Source organism: Palaemon carinicauda, chromosome 32 (genome assembly GCF_036898095.1).
Source record: "Palaemon carinicauda isolate YSFRI2023 chromosome 32, ASM3689809v2, whole genome shotgun sequence".
NCBI lineage: Eukaryota > Metazoa > Arthropoda > Malacostraca > Decapoda > Palaemonidae > Palaemon > Palaemon carinicauda.
In genome coordinates, this window is record NC_090756.1 from 24,975,764 (window position 1) to 24,993,304 (window position 17,541).

The following is a 17,541-nucleotide window of genomic DNA, read 5'->3' on the forward strand; positions in this document are numbered from 1 at the left end:
TGATGCAAGCTTCACTTCTCTCCCGGTTGCCAATCCATTAAGAAGTGTTCTCTCTCCACTCTACGATCACAGTTTCACTGAGTCAAGGTACATGATATTAGGAGTGCAGATACTCAATGAATTTTTTATAGAAATCTATCTTTAGCAAGTTTATAGCAGAACTTTAATGGTGTACCAAGAAGATGTGTGTGAAACATCTCAACAAGCCAATCTACTTTACAGTAACTGTACTGTATTTTTGTTTAGTAAACAATCTGGAATCCCATATTTTAAACAGTTTATCAAAGTCTTTTAAACATGTAGACATGTAACTTAGACCAGGTAACCCTTAACCTCATTGAATTACTTGTACTTAAGATTATCCCCCTCTTTCTTTCAATTGCACCCCACCTCCAACAAAGTGTTGAGTCATCAATATGAACATGTGGGGAGATTCATAGAAATAAAAAGGCTTTTACTAATAAAAATTTCTTATTTCTAAACTCCCCTGATTTCCATATACATGCCCATTTTTCTCCCTCCTGACTCATCAAGAGGAAGGGGTTAATGTTGACGCCGAAACTGAAGACTAGATTAACAGCGGCATCAACCTGGGCCTCTCGCTCTAGCCACACGAGGGTTCTATTCCATTGTTAAGGGCTTTTAACCCCTTTTACCCCCCAAAGGACGTACTGGTACGTTTCACAAAACCCATCCCTTTACCCCCATGGACGTACTGGTACGTCCTTGCAAAAAACTGCTATTTAAATGTTTTTTGCATAATTATGATAATTTTTTGAGAATATTCAGGCATTTTCCAAGAGAATGAGACCAACATGACCTCTCTATGACAAAAATTAAGGCTGTTAGAGCAATTTAAAAAAAATATACTGCAAAATGTGCTGGGAAAAAAATAACCCCCTGGGGGTTAAGGGTTGGAAATTTCCAAAGAGCCTGGGGGTAAAAGGGTTAAAAATGAGAAAAATCTAAATTTGCAAGTTTGAGTGTCGATTAAACCTGGCCTCTGGAGAAGCAATATGAACATCATGCGTGTATAGAAATCAGAAATATTATTAAGATTCTCTTTATTTGTTGGTGTGGCGCTGGTGGTTGGCTAGGGCCTTTGTATCGGCCCATCCCTTTGACGAAGGAATTAACTAAATGGAAGACAACCTGTGAATAGTGGATTTCACGCGCCTTTGCTTTATACACGACACCCAAAAGGTGCTCGCGCGAGGGTTGTAACCTCAGCATTCCATGCTTTTATCTTTCTGTGGTATAATTGGAAGGTTTTATCATAAAAGATATATAAGAAGGACTCTTTTCACAGGTCTCTCCCCAGAAATAGATTTTTCCTTCGTCAAAATCCCTTATTTGTGCTTGTCAACCTTTGTTCTTGCAATATGTTTGTAAAGCATATATATTTCTTTACTCCTGATGTAAAACATATACCTGTATATTTGTTTATCCCTAATTTGACCATTGGATTTCCTGCCGACTTTTCTTTACTCGGTTTTCATATCCATTCAGTAATACAGTACTTTACAGTTCTCAAATTATTCCCTCGAAAACTGTTATTTTAGTAATAGATTATCTATGATACCTCTACCTGTGAAATTGTTATATTAATTTGGTAGTTGCTGAATAAGTTGTAGAATACATACATACATACATATACCAATGCACTTCCCCCAATTTTGGGGGGTAGCCGACATCAACAAATGAAACAAAAACAAAAAAGGGGACCTCTACTCTCTACGTTCCTCCCAGCCTAACAAGGGACTCAACCGAGTTCAGCTGGTACTGCTAGGGTGCCACAGCCCAGCCTCCCACATTATCCACCACAGATGAAGCTTCATAATGCTGAATCCCCTACTGCTGCTACCTCCACAGTCATCTAAGGCATCGGAGGAAGCAGCAGGAGTTGTAGAATACAAGAAATTATTTCCCGATTTTGGTGAAATATATGGCTGGTGGGAGGCATCAGTATTACTAGGCTAGTTGGGTGACATACAATTTATTTACATTTACAAAATTCTGTTGCTCAGTTTTGTAAAACAGCTTATTGTTTTTTTCTTCAAAATATTTACAAAAGAGCTTTAATCATTCTGCTTTCACTTATTCTCTGAGATTTGTCAGTTTTCCATCATAGACATATTGTCTCGAGCGTTTTGTTGGCTGTAGTTTATTTGCATTAGCAGATATTGTTTACCAGAAGCATTGATAAAGACAGGGTTCCCCTTTCATTAGGATGTAACCTATATTAATTTCTAACATGATTAAATGGAAGGTACATGTGCACTGTAAAAACTTTCTCGTTTTGCTTTTATTTTCTGGATAATCAAATGTCTTTACCTTAACCCACAGCTGGCAAACCAAAGAAGTCTCGTAGGGGTAAGCTATTTGTATGCCATGTTGAGTTTGTGGATGTAATTATTTTTAGGCTTAAGGTATTGTGGATCTGTTAATATGAATGTTTTCAAGAGATTTTTTAGATGTTGTATAGAGTAGAACTTTTATTCGAAATAGTATTGACAGCTTTAGCTTCTTGTGGGTTGAATATGAGTTACTAAAAGTTGTAATAAATTCTGAATTGAGGTATTACCAGTATGCCTCTACTGTAGTTTAAAGAAAAAGCCATTGAGTGGGTACTTACTAGTAATGGAAGCTTGCCTATTATTGTTCTCGTGAAGCACGTACCTTTTCTCTGTCCAAGACTTATTCTATTTTCATTTAGCCATGTAACTGCTCTGTTGTAATCCCATAATTGCAGTTATTACTTTATCAGCAACAATTAATTCAACAAATTCTGCTTAATCGTCCATTGGATGTCAATTTTAAACATCCAAAAGACATATTGGCAGTAAAACAAGCCAATGCTTGATAAAAAACATTTGTAACATTATCCTGAAGCGGAACATTTCTTGATAGTTTTAGTCCTTTTTTTCAGGCTAATTCCATTACAGTACAATGCTGTACTGTGCTTGTACAGTACTTAGTTTATAGTTTCTGCTAGAGCTCTTTACAGAGGGCAGTTTTTTTTTTGTTGCAAGGCTCCCTTCCAGAGGGTGGTACTTAGCAAAAAGGTATAACGCAGTAACAAACCTTTTAATCTCAGACTCAAGTTTTTGAGAATACTTAACAGGTCAAAGAGCACTTGCTTCTTTCCAGCTGAGAACCCCATTATTTTCTCCATTTCTTCTTTTCCATTTTCTTTTCCTGCCCAGGGGTATATTTGGGTATTTTGTTAGCTTCTCCCTTTGCCGCAAAAGGTAAAATATAGTGCTGATTTAGCAAACCAAAAATTTGGTTGTCATGCGTATGGTTTGTATACGTGGAAGATTGATTTGGCAATTTCATGTACGTTTATTTTTTTGCAAGTCAAGTGATATGTACCACTGACTCATGCAATAAAAACGGATTTTGAGTGAAGCGAAAAATCTATTTTTGGGCTCAAGCCATGTCGTCCTGATGGAAGGTTCCTATTGGTAGCTTTCTAAGGGATATTTGGCTACAGTGATATTCCCAGAGAATTAACCTTTAGGTCTCCAGAATTCTAACTCCTGGCGCGAATATCCTTAAAATTTCTCTTAAGGATATCGCATAATATCAGGGGACGTATATCTTGATACGACACATAGCAATCTTCACCCCGAATAGCATTTTTGTTTCGAGGGGGCAAGTGGCAAAATAGAAGGGGAGCCGTTATCAAGGTTACCCTTCCTCCCGTACTACTACGAGTATTTAGATGGCGCTGTATCCAAGATTGCGCTTATTCCTTGTAGCATTGAGCATGGTGCTACAGATATAGTAATTTCGGGAGGGATCCTGCCAAGGCCTTTTCTATAGAAAAGGAGGGCGTATCCATCAGGACGACATGGCTATCTCACCCAAAAATAGATGGGCTCAAGCCATGTCGTCCTGATGGAAGTTTACCAGAGAATTACTAGAAAGTACTGTGTCTGTGGATTTTATAGGTACCTCAACTTGGGACAAGTTTTCCTATGGTCATCCAGACCATTGAGACATGTGACGTTACCGTTATACGTCATTACTACTAATCATAGACAATGTTAGTGCTTCCTGCCTCCTGCAGGGAAGTCATACTAAACAGTAGGAAAGGGGTCTCAAGGTTTGCATATAATGTATGAAGGAACATAGCATCAACTATATATACAAGAGTCTCACATTTTGTATTTGTATTGTGTTGTAATATAACATCACCTAGATATACAAGAGTCTCACTTTTTGTATATTTATGCTGGAACATAGCATCAGATAGATACAGTATACAAGAGTCTCATGGTTTGTATAATGTTTCGGAACATAGCATCAACTAGATATACAGAAGTCTCACTGTTTGTATCTTGTGTTGGAGCAAAAGTATCAGCTATATATATTGTCCAGACATACAATATTATGCAGTTTTACTTAGGTTAGAAAAACTCCGGCCTATACTTTATTTTATCAAGTGTAGGGCGAAATAAGACCCAATTACACATTGATATACATTTATTAACAATAAATGACCAAACATAAAGTAACGTGTAATATGTTAATATATGTAATGAGAAATATACCTAGTCAACATAATACAGAAAAAATTTGTTTCCATCTGAAAGGGAAAAAATGATTAGTGCCACACTTGAATTTGAAAATTTAATGAAATTTTCTAGTATAGTTTTCTGTAACATTGGATATTATCAACACTGTGTAAAGTACACACGGCACGGGTGTTATCTATTTATTTCTCCACCTGAAATAATTTGAACACTCACTTAACAAGTATTGCACTGGAAGGTGTCAACACCTTTCCACCCTAATTGATAGTCCCAATCAATTCACTGTTCATCGCAGTACTAGATGACAGGTTTTAACATACTACCTGATGCCACCACAAAATGCTTCAGCTCATGCACCTGTTTTGCATAATGTTTATAAAAGACTCTGAATGACTTCCATCCAATGTATGAGCGAAGACGCTCAAAGTCCATATACTGAAAAAAGTTCAATGATGAAGCCATATTCCTTGGATCATGACCTGCGGGTGAACTGTCAGGATCCGCTCTGCAAATGAAGTAGGTGAGCTTCTCCCTCAGTTGTTTTAGGGATAAATTTGATCCTGAAGTTTCTCCTTTAAAGAGCTGTCCTCCCCTGAAGTCTGAAGTTCTTCGAAGATAGACCTTTAGACATTCCACTGGACACAGCGAGACATCTTCCTTCAGAGGGCAGATTCTCCAGGGACCCCATCTCTTAGTGGGTAGCTCGTTCTTAGCGAGAAAGGTTGGATCAGGAAAAAGATTCAGTTCTCCCACTTCTGTGAACTGAATATGGCCCTCATCTCTGGATAAGGCCACTATTTCACTAACTTTAGCCCCCGAGGCTATAGCGAACAGGAAAATTACTTTTTGAGTCAGATCCTTAAGGGAGCAATCTTCATTGTTCACTGTTGCAGCATAGTGTAGGACCTTGTCCAGGGACCATGAAATGGGCTTCGGAGGGGCTGCAGGCCTGAGTCTAGCACATGCCTTAGGGATCTTGTTAAAGATTTCATTCGATAGGTCTACTTGGAAGGCGTATAGCAGAGGTCTAGTCAGAGCCGACTTCCACGTAGTTATTGTGTTGGCTGCCAGACCTTGTCTGTGTAGGTGGATAAAGAAGGACAGACAAAAGTCCATTGAGATTTATTTAGGTCTTTTTGCTTTGACGAAAGCAACCCACTTTTTCCAAGACGATTTATATTGTCTCCTAGTTGACTTAGACTTGTATTCTTCTAAGAAGTCTATACTGCCTTTTGAAATCCCAAATCTTTTCTTTACCGCTAAGGAGAGAAAATCATGAGATGAAGGTTTTGGGTTCTCTGTGATGAAACGAAGACAGTCGACTTCTGAACTTGTTAAGATAGTGCTGGGTCCGGAAGAGGGACCAGCCTCAGCTTCAGTTCCATTACCAGAGGGAACCAGTTGCTCTTTGGCCACTTAGGAGCCACTAGAGCTGCCGTTCCCCGAAAGGATCTCAGCCTGTTGACGACCTTCATTAGGAGATTGGTCGGAGGGAACAGGTAAATCCGGTTCCATCTGTTCCAATCGAGGGACATGGCGTCCGTCGCCTCCGCTAGAGGGTCCTCGTACGGGGCTACATATCGAGGTAGTTTCTTGTTGTCGCTCGTCGCGAAGAGGTTGATCTGCAGTTCCGGGACTTGATGCAAGATGAAGGAGAATGAGTCTGCGCCTAGGGACCATTCTGACTCTATCGGCTTGAGCCTGGATAGAGCGTCCGCTGTCACATTGCGGAACCCTTGAAGGTGAATTGCTGACAAATGCCATCTCTTCTTTTCTGTGAGGCGGAAGATGGCCAATATCACTTGGTTGATCTGGGGCGATCTCGAGCCTTGATGGTTCAGACATCTTATTATCACTTCGCTGTCCAGGAGCAGCCTGATGTGGGCTGATCTGCGAGGGGGAGGTTTCTTCAACGTCAAAAGGACTGCCATGGGCTCCAAAATGTTGATGTGAAAGGTCTTGAATAGAGAAGACCAGGTCCCTTGGACTTTCCGTTGATGGGAGTGACCTCCCCATCCTTCCGTTGAGGCATCCGTGTAGATGGTCACCAATGGTGGAGGTGGTTGCACGGGCACAGTCCTCTTTAGGTTCTTGGCCTTCGACCATGGCTTGAGAAGTGATCGTATTGGTCTCCTTTGATCTCTTCGAGCGTTTAATGCGTATCTTCTCCAGACTCCTGACGCATCTTTTAGTTGTGCTTTTAGCACTGGGTCTGTCACTGCTGCAAACTGGAGAGAGCCCAGTACTCTTTCCTGTTGGCGTCTTGAGATCCTGTCGGATTTCAGTAGTCTCTTGACAGATCCTGCAATCTCTCTCCTCTTCCATGGGGGAATATAGAGACGGTATGACTTCAAATTCCAATAGATTCCCAGCCATTGAAACTCTTGAGCTGGAGAAATTAGAGACTTGATGTTGATCTTGAATCCCAGATGTTCCAGGAACTGGATCACTTTTTTGGATGCTTGCGGACAAGCCGTCCTGGATGCTCCCCACACCAGCCAGTCGTCCAGGTACGCTGCTACCTGAATGCCTCCTAGGCGTAGTTGTTGAACGACTGCGTCTGCAAGTTTTGTGAAAATCCTTGGGGCTATGTTTAATCCAAAGGGCATGGCTCTGAAGATGTACTTCCTCTTCTGTAGCGTAAATCGTAGGAGAGGGGGCGGATGACTGGAATATGCCAGTAAGCATCTGCCAGATCTATCGAGACTGTGTATGCCCCTTTTGGTAACAGGGTCCTTATGTGTTGAAGGGCTAACATCCTGAACTTGTTGTTCTCGATAAAATTTTTGAGTGGCGACAAGTCCAGAATGACACTGAGTTCGTCTGAATCCTTCTTGGGAACACAAAACAGCCTTCCCTGGAATTTGATGGACTTTGCCCTCCTTATTACCCATTTGCTCAATAGTTCTAGGGTATATTCTTCCAGTAAGGGGGTGGAGTGTTGGAAGAATTGTGGAAATGATGGTGGAGCCTTGCTCCAGCTCCATCCAAGTCCGTTCTTGATTAGGCTGTGGGCCCAAGGATCGAAGGTCCAACGATCCTGAAATTGTTGGAGCCTCCCTCCTACCTGAAGCATCTCATTGCGTCTGTTTTCCAGAGGATTTACCTCCCTGACCGCATCCTCCCTTACCCCCCATGCCTCGTGAGGGGTGTTTTGAGGAGCCCCGTCTAGAGCCTCTACCTTTGGGACAAAAGGTAGTGGTCTGCCTCTTAAACGTAGGGTTAAATCCTGGTGACTGGGCAACCAGCTATTGAGGTACCATCTGGTAAGTGGTTTACGGTTGAGCAACCACTTGGGGCACCGCGGTCATGGTGACTGTGGGATGTTGTTGTTTGGCAGACCGAGAGGGTAATCTAGGTCTCTTAGTCTTCTTCTCAGGCTGGGGACCCTCATCTGGAGAAGACTTCCTTTTAGATGACATGCCCCACTTCTAGAGAAGGTTTCTATTCTCAATGGCGGCCTTGTCAACTACCTCCTTGACCGCTTCATTTGGGAAGAGGTCTTTACCCCAGATATTGGAAGCTATCAGCTTCCTGGGTTCGTCTTTTACAACAGCTGAAGCAAACACGAACTCTCTACATGCCCTTCTGGCTTTAATAAAGCCGTACTTCTTTACCAAGGTGGCCATGTGCATCTTGGCCATGACCATGTTCATATCTGGGGTGCTCTTTAGGCCTGCGGTCATCTCCAAACAATTCTGTAGGGATAGAGATGCCGCTAGTTTTTCTTTCGTTTCTTGCTCCCTATGCAAGAGAAAGTCTGACAGCTTTGGGAGATTCTCGTTGAACTGACGTCCAGCGATATCTGCCTCCAACTTCCCAAGCAAGAAGGTAAGGTGGACTTCCTTCCAATCCTTATCCTCCATGGGCAGGGCTAACGACAAAGGTCTACACTCATCCAGTGTAGGACAAGGTTTGCCTGCCTCTATTACCTTGACAACAGCTTTAAGGGCTTTCAATGTACTGTAAAGGGGAAGGCTATTGAAGCTGGAGCAAGGAAGGTAGGATGTTTCTTGCTGAGGGCAGACACCTTGGAATTAGTGTAGCCCACCTGCTTCAGGCTGCTTGACAAAAGAGTCTGTGCCTTGTCATGGTCGAATACTATGACCTCCTTGGGTTCCGTCGCTTCCTTCAACGCTGGTTCCAGCTTCAGACGAATGAAGCAGTCTGGGTAAGCATTGAAGCTTGGCCAGAACTGAATGTCATCAATAGGGACGGCTCCCAACTTCTCCGAAATAAAGAGCTTACTGTTGGTGATCGGCATGTACTCCGCATATCCCCAGGGATTAGTTCCGGAGCAGGGCGGGAGGTCTTGAACTCTGAGTCTCTTGTGAGACCCACGGGAAGCGGAGAGTCGAATGATTTGTCTTTCAAGTTTCGCTTCCCTTTCTTCGCCTTGTTTGCGAATGCTCTCCATCAGCACCGTAAGATTGGCAAGTGCCTGTCTCATGTCATCTGATGGAGGGGCGGAAGATATTGAGGGTAACGGCTCCAGGGCCGGCACCGACGGAAGGAACTCCGAATCAACTTCATCATCTTCAGGAGTCAATGTAGACTCCTCGTGACCTTCCTTGAGAAGATCCTTCTCAGTGTCCGAGGACACTTCAGACATCCTCTCCTCTTGATGGATGTCCATGCCTTGTAATGCGTCACTGACTTCCATTTCGACGGCAATATGGACGCATGGTATCTCAGGTCGTGTTTGGGATATGACAGCTTCCATACCCCGTTAGGGAACAGCAAGTTGCGCATCCTTTCGTTAGGAAGGTACGGGCCCGTCGAGTTCTTCTGGAACCCATGGACCCATCTACGCAGCTTTTCTCGTGCTGCATCCCTTGACTCCGCTGACTTGGGGTCATCAAAAGCTTTGGTAACCAAGGCCCGGCATATGTTGCAGCCTTGGGGGTCCCAGTACCGTAGAGTTCCTTTAGTGGTAGTGCAGGGGGCATGAACCCTGCACTCTTTGTGGCCGCAGAAGTCCTTACTCCTGACATTGCAGAAGATGACTTCGCACTTCACTAGGTCCTCCTGTAAAGAGAGGAAATTTAAATGAGTATGTGGTAGTTTATCTCACCTGATAAACAAATATGTAAAATATTACTATTAATATTTTAACCATTATAGCTTAGGATAGTCAAGCTAGAAAAGAACTAGAAAAGACACATACTTGTGTTTCCTGTCTAGCCAATTGCTGCGACCTCCCCCAAAATTAAAGCCATAGAGTCTTCCTATTCAGGAAACCCAAGAGAAGGGTTTTAACCCCTAGGGGTAGATAAGTGTATCTTAACACTGACCCTTCTTAATGTCTTTAATATTGTGGGGTAAATTGCTAACTGATTAGTTATCAGTGTATTGAGAGAAATCTTTTCTTTCAATATATGATTGGTCTCAACAACAGACTGTGCAAGGATACACAGGTTATGTTGGAAAATAACTACTGTATAATATATACTATAGTTTTTTGTCTGCAGTAAGATCTATACTGCAAATATACTGGCTACTGTATAATCATATACTGTAGTTCAGCTGGCATGTTGCCGGCTAGGCTAGCACCTGGCGGCACGATCCAGCCGGCCTCTCGCCAGCTGGGTTAGTACCCGGCGGCACTAGCTGACAAAGAGAGAGGAAGCATGGAGTGAAGGGCTACCTTATTAAATGTTTGTTAACAATAAATAAGGGTGTAAGTACAGTACTTAATCTTACTGCCTTCCTCCAGAATGAGGGTCCAAATGGAAGGGGAGAATGTATCATTCAGGCTTCCATCCAACCACAAAACCCGTTGTCGGTCACTGCCGGCTCCGGGGATGTGGATGGCAGTCTAAGAGAGGACTGAAGATCACTTGACAGAAAGGGGTCTCCCACCGGCAGCCGTCACAGCCGGCACAACCTTTCCCTGAGCCTTGCGTCCATAAGGGAAGACTGAGTGACAATACAGCTGCTTATGTAGGAGGCCGGCCGGCACCACAACCTACCCGGCAAGCGGTGAGATTGTGGGACGACGGCCACAGGGTTGCGACGGCTAGGCCATCGCTAAAGGACAGAGAGGGGCAGGGAAAGGGTCCTGTATTATGTGTGGAAGAAGGCGGCAAGGTTGCCCCCACTACCACACAAGGGAGAAACTCTGTTTCAGTATCGGCGCCATGCTAGGCATCAGAAGAACATCTATTCTTCGGTTTAGGGTCTGCCGAAACAGTGTTTGGAGGAGGCGGCAGAATTGTCGCCACCTCCCAACAGAGGAGAAACTTTGTTTCAGTATCGGCACCATCCTAGGCGGCAGAAGAATATCTATTCTTCAGCCTAGGGTCTGCTGAAACAGGACTAGTCTTCTAGACTGCAGGGGAGAAGGTGGCGGCATCATACAACCACTTTAAAGTGCGACCTAGGGAGGCATAGCCTCCTATGCCGGCAGCTGAAAGCCGGCAGGGGAGCGACTACTCACCCTGCTGCTTGGCTGCCGGCAAAAGAGTGAATACTCTGAGGTTCTGTCGAAAAAACCAAAGCCGGCTATCCGCTGGCAAGGGTAAAAGACAGAAAACACTAGCCTAGTCAAGCCGGAATGTCTACTCTATGGCAGGACCAAGATAGGGTTGTCGCCTATGGCGGCACTCAGAGGGAAGGAGGGATTACCCTTAATTCTCCACAAGAGACGAGTATCGAGTTATATAATAATTCTAGGAGATATCTATCTCCGCATGAATTGATAAAACGATACACGAGGGTAAACTGGGAACATGTATGAAAGTATACTAAAGCGCATAGGCTAGGTAGCCTAGCGCAAGGCGAGATTTCGGTTACCTAAATCGCCGAAACTCTAACGTATACTGTACAATCAAAATAATGAAGAGGAAATATATGCAAAATTATGTATATCTTTACAAGTATAATTGCGCCTAAATAGCTTCATAATTTATTAATGGTACTACAACTAGGAATGTCGTTCTATATTATGTATGAAAGTAAACTGAAGCGTGTAGGCTAGGAAGCCTAGCGCAGGGCGAGGTTCGGTTACCTAAATCGCCGAAACTCTAATGAATATAATCAACATAATATGTAACTTCCTAGTATAATCTTAATTGAATAGCTTCTTAATTATTCATGCTATTACAACTGGGAGTGTCGTTCAGCTAACTAAGTAACACATGCTTTATGAACGACAGCACCCATGGCGCCTCCGGTGATCGGCTAAGCTCCGAACACTTAAAATTAATCTAATTTCACCGTGAAGCAGGAGCTAAAAATTATGCACTGTAAAGAATAAATACTGTACTCAATTTTCCAGAGGCAGAAGAAGTTGGAGATTGCATGATTACTCCTCGGATAATCGAACACAAATGTTAGAGCAACGGAAAACCACCGTGCGAATTTGCTACGAAAATAGGAATAAGCACTATCTTGGATACAGCGCTATCTAGATACTCGTAGTAGTACGGGAGGAAGGGTAACCTTGATAACGGCTCCCCTTCTATTTTTGCCACTTTGGCCCTCGAAACGAAAACGCTACAGTATTCTGGGTGACGATTGTCATGTGTTATATCAAGATATACGTCCCCTGATATTATGCGATATCCTAAAGAAAAATTTTAAGGATATTCGCGCCAGGAGTTAGAATTCTGGAGACCTAAAGGTTAATTATCTGGGAATATCACTAGCAAAAATGGTCTAAACCTTTAACCTCGATCTTGTGACAAATGACAGGAAGGGGAAGCCCGCCTGCCCGCTCGCTATGCTAGAAAAAAAACCTGCATTATCGCAATCTTCAGCAAACCAGACTCACTTGCAAGAGAAAAAGAAGTTTAGTTTACAGGCATTAAAGATTTTTTATTAAGAGTTAACGGGAGAGTGAGACAGCACGTCTTCATTCTGCCAAGCCAAACTAAAAGGGACGTAATACACTCAGCAAGTGTATGAACGGAGTGGGTAGCCCCCCCCCCCCCATCTAATCTAGGGTAAATTGCAGCCATGCTGAAAAACTTATATCTATAGTAAAGAGCAATTTGCATTTATTGTAGAAACAAATAAGAAATAATCCCTCTACAGTACAGTAAATCATGATAGGACGGAAAAAGGTGGCTTTATATGCCCCTCTCTCCCATAGTTTATAGTATGATGCTGATTTTCTGTCCATGTAGATGTGCTCACCTGAACCCAGTGCAACATTGCTAACTGTAACACTGGCTCACATTCCACTAGAAAACAGACCCTGAAGGTATACCGGTTAGCGGATGAGTACTTAAAGTTAAAGTTGCGGGTTTTAGGTCTCCACTGAGACAATTTACATCGTTCTCCTCGGGCGACCTTTAGTCAGCAGGGACTATCTCTAGTCCCTTCTAACCTCCCCCCCAGGCGCCACCCTGGGAGTACCCCCTGGTAGAAGGTCTCACGGTATTCGCGTCCCTGGCAGGGACCGAACTCGGGACCTCTGCAATAGAAATCCGCGCCGCTACCAACCTTGCTATCCGTACTTCCACTCCATCCCGAAGTAGAAGAACAATTGCTAAGATTCCCAAAGAGCTTTTAAGCTTAAGGCCTTCCCTTGTTACTATCTCATTCGTTTTCTTCTCAAGGAAGAGGAGAAAACGTTGATAGATGAGGGAAAGAGTGAACTTCCTGTACTACAACTTTCTAACCATTCCTCCTCGATGTCATTGAGGAGTTGTGGTTTGGACAACCAATAATAACTGGATGTCATTGAGGAGTTGTGGTTTGGACAACCAATAATAACTGGATGTCATTGAGGAGTTGTGGTTTGGACAACCAATAATAACTGGATGTCATTGAGGAGTTGTGGTTTGGACAACCAATAATAACTGGACTCCCTTTGGGAGATCCCCTAAAGACATATCTCTATTTCAAAGAAATAAAGGTTTGAATATGTGTAGGAATAGATTTTATTTTGACAGTAAATTTTTAAAGATTTTTTTTCATATTCTTTTTGGTTAAATTTCCTTCTTGGTTTATCTATAAGAATCATCATGTTCTGTAAAAATTAGCTAATGAGTCCTATCATCAAAAAGCTAGTGACAAATACAGTAATACATAATTGTAAAACTATTTTGGGCAAAGCGTATTATCCATTACGAATAAAAAAACAGTTTTCAATTTTATGTGTTTATGAAATGTTGATTGCACAAGGCAAGATCTTTATTGGCCCATGATAAATATTCATCACACCTTCTGCTGTCTTTCATTCGTTGTCTTAGTGATATGTGTAAAAAAGAGCTTTGATGTTACTATTCCTGTAGAATAAGAATTTTTACTTGGAGTATCATCATCATCATCTCGTTTATGGCCTCAGTTAGATTTCGCCAGTCTTCTCTATCATGAGGTTTTAAATCAATACTTCTCCATTCATCATCTTCTTCATAGTCCTCAGCTATGTAGGCCTGGGTCTTTCAACTCTTCTAGTGCTTTAAATCCTCAATGGATTTAATCAGTCCACGGAAAGCAAAAATGACTTAAAGTATCGAATGACTGAATTATTTTATAGACCTAACAAAGACAACTTTCATTTAGACACCTCTAGCATTGACCTTGTTAGTTCTCAATAGTTCTTAGAGGACATTTTACTTAATCAAGTGCTGTACTTATGAATTAGCTTGTATATTACTCATTCCACATATGAGGATGAAATCTATAAGTGTAAGAGCTTGCTTTCATGCAAGCAAACCTGATTAAGTCTTTGTTACTGTTTTAAGGCAGACTTGTAAGTTTTCAAAGTGACTTCTCATGATTTTTCCTGTGAGTTTTGGGTAACGAAAGCTTGTTAAGTATCTCTTGAAGTATTTTCAAAGAGTTTTTATAAGAAATGGGATGCAATGAACCCTGCCTTCCTCAGCAAAAACTGTTAGTCAAAAGACTGCAAATAGTTAAGCGATACTTGCCCTGCATGCAACAGGTCTTTGTTTGTTATCATGAATTCAGTTAAATGTTGTCCTGTCACTGTGAGTGACCAAGAGTAACCTATGTTGAGACGGCACAGCTACACGTCTACCATACTAGTTGACAAAAATGTTTATTATGGAACAGTCACTGACACTAGAATGGAATATGTTTGGCCTTCTGAAGACAGGATTGATAAAGTGGCAGTGACCAGTGGGCAGTTTTGTAGGTATGCTTTCCCAATAATCAAGTCACCATAGGACTTATGGCTCCGTAAGAATCTTGGAAATGGCAATAAGAATACAAGGGAAAACTGAATTTTCACTAATAATAAAGGCCTTAAGAAAACCAAATGCATAAAAAATGAAACTAGTATTAAGAGATGGGAAGTATCTATAGGAAATCAACTACATACAAAGAAAATGAGCAGATAATAAATACATGGATAATTTATTAAAAAAATCTAAACAAATAGAAAGTAAAATACCTGTCAATCGCAATGTTTTTTTTATTATTATTATTGCTACTTAACAGGCTGCAACCTTAGTTTCAAAAGTATATAATGCTACATGTTCAGGGCCTCAGCAAGGAAAGCCACACCATATTGAAAATAAATGAAGTAATGAATAGATTAAAGAAAATATAATAATAAACACTTTATTGGGAGTTACATTGAAAACAATCTTCTCTTTTCTCTACTTTGCTAAAAGAACAATAACAGTCAGATCATCAGAAAGGAAAGGTAATATTAGAGAAATTATTTCTTTGTCAAGATCTGGAAAATTAAGATTTCAGTTCTTATTATTTTATGTTTAAACCTCTCTTGTATTTTATATGCTTTTGTCTTATGATTGTGAACTTTCTTTTCATTTGCTAAAAAGGATTTAAAATGTCGTCTCAGCCAAAAGGTGAGCAGAATCATCAAAAGTGGTTAGCAATGTTTTTCGTTTTTAGACAATGCATAGAAATTACCTTCAGACACGTCCCGATTGTATCCTACGAGTACACTACTTCTCCACAAACATTATTCAATGCTGACAATGTGACCCTGTACATACCGTAAACTGTATTTGAGCGATACCTGTTCCGTACGTCATGTGATATTTCTTACTTTGGCTTTTGGTAACTGAACTTGACAGTCCTATTAAGGAAAGCATTGGGGAATCACTATAAAATTTGAATTTGTCAGTACAGTATTTGAATATGGGATGTTACGTCTGTTGAAATGCTTGTGGGAAGTTATCATATAACCCCATTGTAAATATTAATGATAAAGTTTTCTGGTGGAATAGCATGGTAAATACTTCATTTTTAAATATAGAAAATACCATTATATAAATTACTTTACTCCAGATTATTTTTTTATTTTCCTTTACCTGGAGTGCTGTATAGTATCTTGGAAAGTCTTCACCCTCTTGAATTTTTAATAGCTGAGAAATTTGTAACAAACTTTTTCTGACAGAAAATATCTGAAAAGCAATATTTTTACAATTAACATAATGTTGTATATACAGTAGATATTTCTGTGGTTGGATGACTTTAATGAAAAATCAGTAGTTCTTTGTGTTGAAAGTGCATCATCAATCATTAATCCATGTTGCACCTGGTCCACAAAAATACCAGCCATCATCACTTTGTCACATGTGAGAATCATAATGGAATTTTTGACATCTGAATCACGTCCTTACAAATAACACCACAGCACTGCACATCCGCACATTTTGCTCTCTCGAGTTTCTTTAATTACAGTTTGGTCTTTCAGATTACCGCATCAGCAACGGAGACGTGAAGGAGCCTCGTCCCCTGTCGGCCTGCGGTTCAGATGACGCCGTCAAAGTCGACGTCAGAAGATTAGCAACACTTCAGAGAGAGAGTTGTGTATAGAAATACTTGACCATTTAGGCTAAATATTTTCTCACTGCAATCACAGTTTTAATATAAATACATAGCTATTTATTATGCCTTAAACTTCTAAATATACCAAAAGTATATTCAAGTAAGAATAGTGGGTTACTCTTTGTTGGAAGAAAGCCAGGATTGCCATAAGCTTGGTCATTTTATATACTTTCTAAACTGTATATATATATATATTCTGCATCTTAGGGACTATTCCATTTTAATAAAATTCTACAATGCATAAAGGAAACTTTAAAAAATCAAGTAAAACTTGGTCCGCAGTTTGTAGAGTTGTTAAGACATAGGTACTTTTAGAATCCTTAATCTACTTCCCATAACTACAAACAACTTGAATAATACATAGCACGTAGGAGTATCCGCTTCATTTTTACAAAGAATGACCCATTAGGCTGCCAGTGTTGAAAAAAATCCCATGAAACATTATATCTTGACTGAGGAATCTGAATTGATCATAGAATACTTCCTTGTTTGGAAGATTGAATATTTACGTTTTTGCGAGAAAATTACGTTTCTTTTTTATTCATCTTTCTGACATTGACTATATATATATGTATATAAGAAAAGTAGATTCAGAAGTATCTAAACCTTTTGGCAGCTTAAGGATATACCTTTCTTATTAAGCTGCTTTGGGCTTTTAATCTCGTTTTCAGTTTAATATTCTGTTCATGTTTTATTTGCGCAAAAAGATATTTCTCTCATAAGGAATAACTGATCAGAAGACAGCTTCAGGACTCGAAATATGTTATTCCGGTTTTTAATATTTAGCAACACCTTGAAAAGGACCATTATCTTTAAAGATATTTTTCAAATTCGTTTTGATCGTGTATCAGTGACACTTGCAACCGCAAAGACAAACGTGCTCGATTCAGGCTGCTGTGAAATTGATTTTTGTTTTCATGGTGATTTTCTGTTGACTTCCAGCTTCTGTTTTGTTTTTATCAGGTTTTACAAAGGTGAGGAAAAGTATATATAGAAAATTAACTAATTTTTCATATCTGTAAAACAGACTTTAGACATAGTTTGTATTTGAATTTCTTTTACTGTATTGTACTGAATACAAAACAGTATTGTGGACCGTTTTTATGATGCTATCGACAAAAAACTAAAACTCCTAATTTCAAAAGCAATTCTCTTAATGAGTGAATATTAAGAAATAATGAATTGAATGATAAACTGTAAAATTTTTATCAATAAAGGTTTGTCA

At 40.6% G+C, this 17,541-nt stretch overlaps 1 protein-coding gene across 3 annotated transcripts in view; it reads left to right on the forward strand.

Moving 5' to 3' along the window:
• The window catches only part of LOC137625347 (monocarboxylate transporter 10-like), a 192,200-nt gene extending 175,313 nt beyond the window's left edge, over positions 1-16,887 (forward strand). For 2 of the 3 annotated variants that reach the window (XM_068356194.1, XM_068356193.1), the window contains one exon: positions 16,183-16,887. Coding sequence is in view for 2 of the 3 variants with exons in the window: in XM_068356193.1 (XP_068212294.1) it covers positions 16,183-16,304 (122 nt within the window). In the remaining variant the exon portion in view is untranslated. Of the gene's footprint in view, positions 1-2,346; positions 2,374-15,301; positions 15,329-16,182 lie in introns of all 3 variants that reach the window. The other variant, XM_068356192.1, reaches the window with a different exon arrangement.
• The last annotated feature ends 654 nt before the right edge of the window (positions 16,888-17,541 follow it).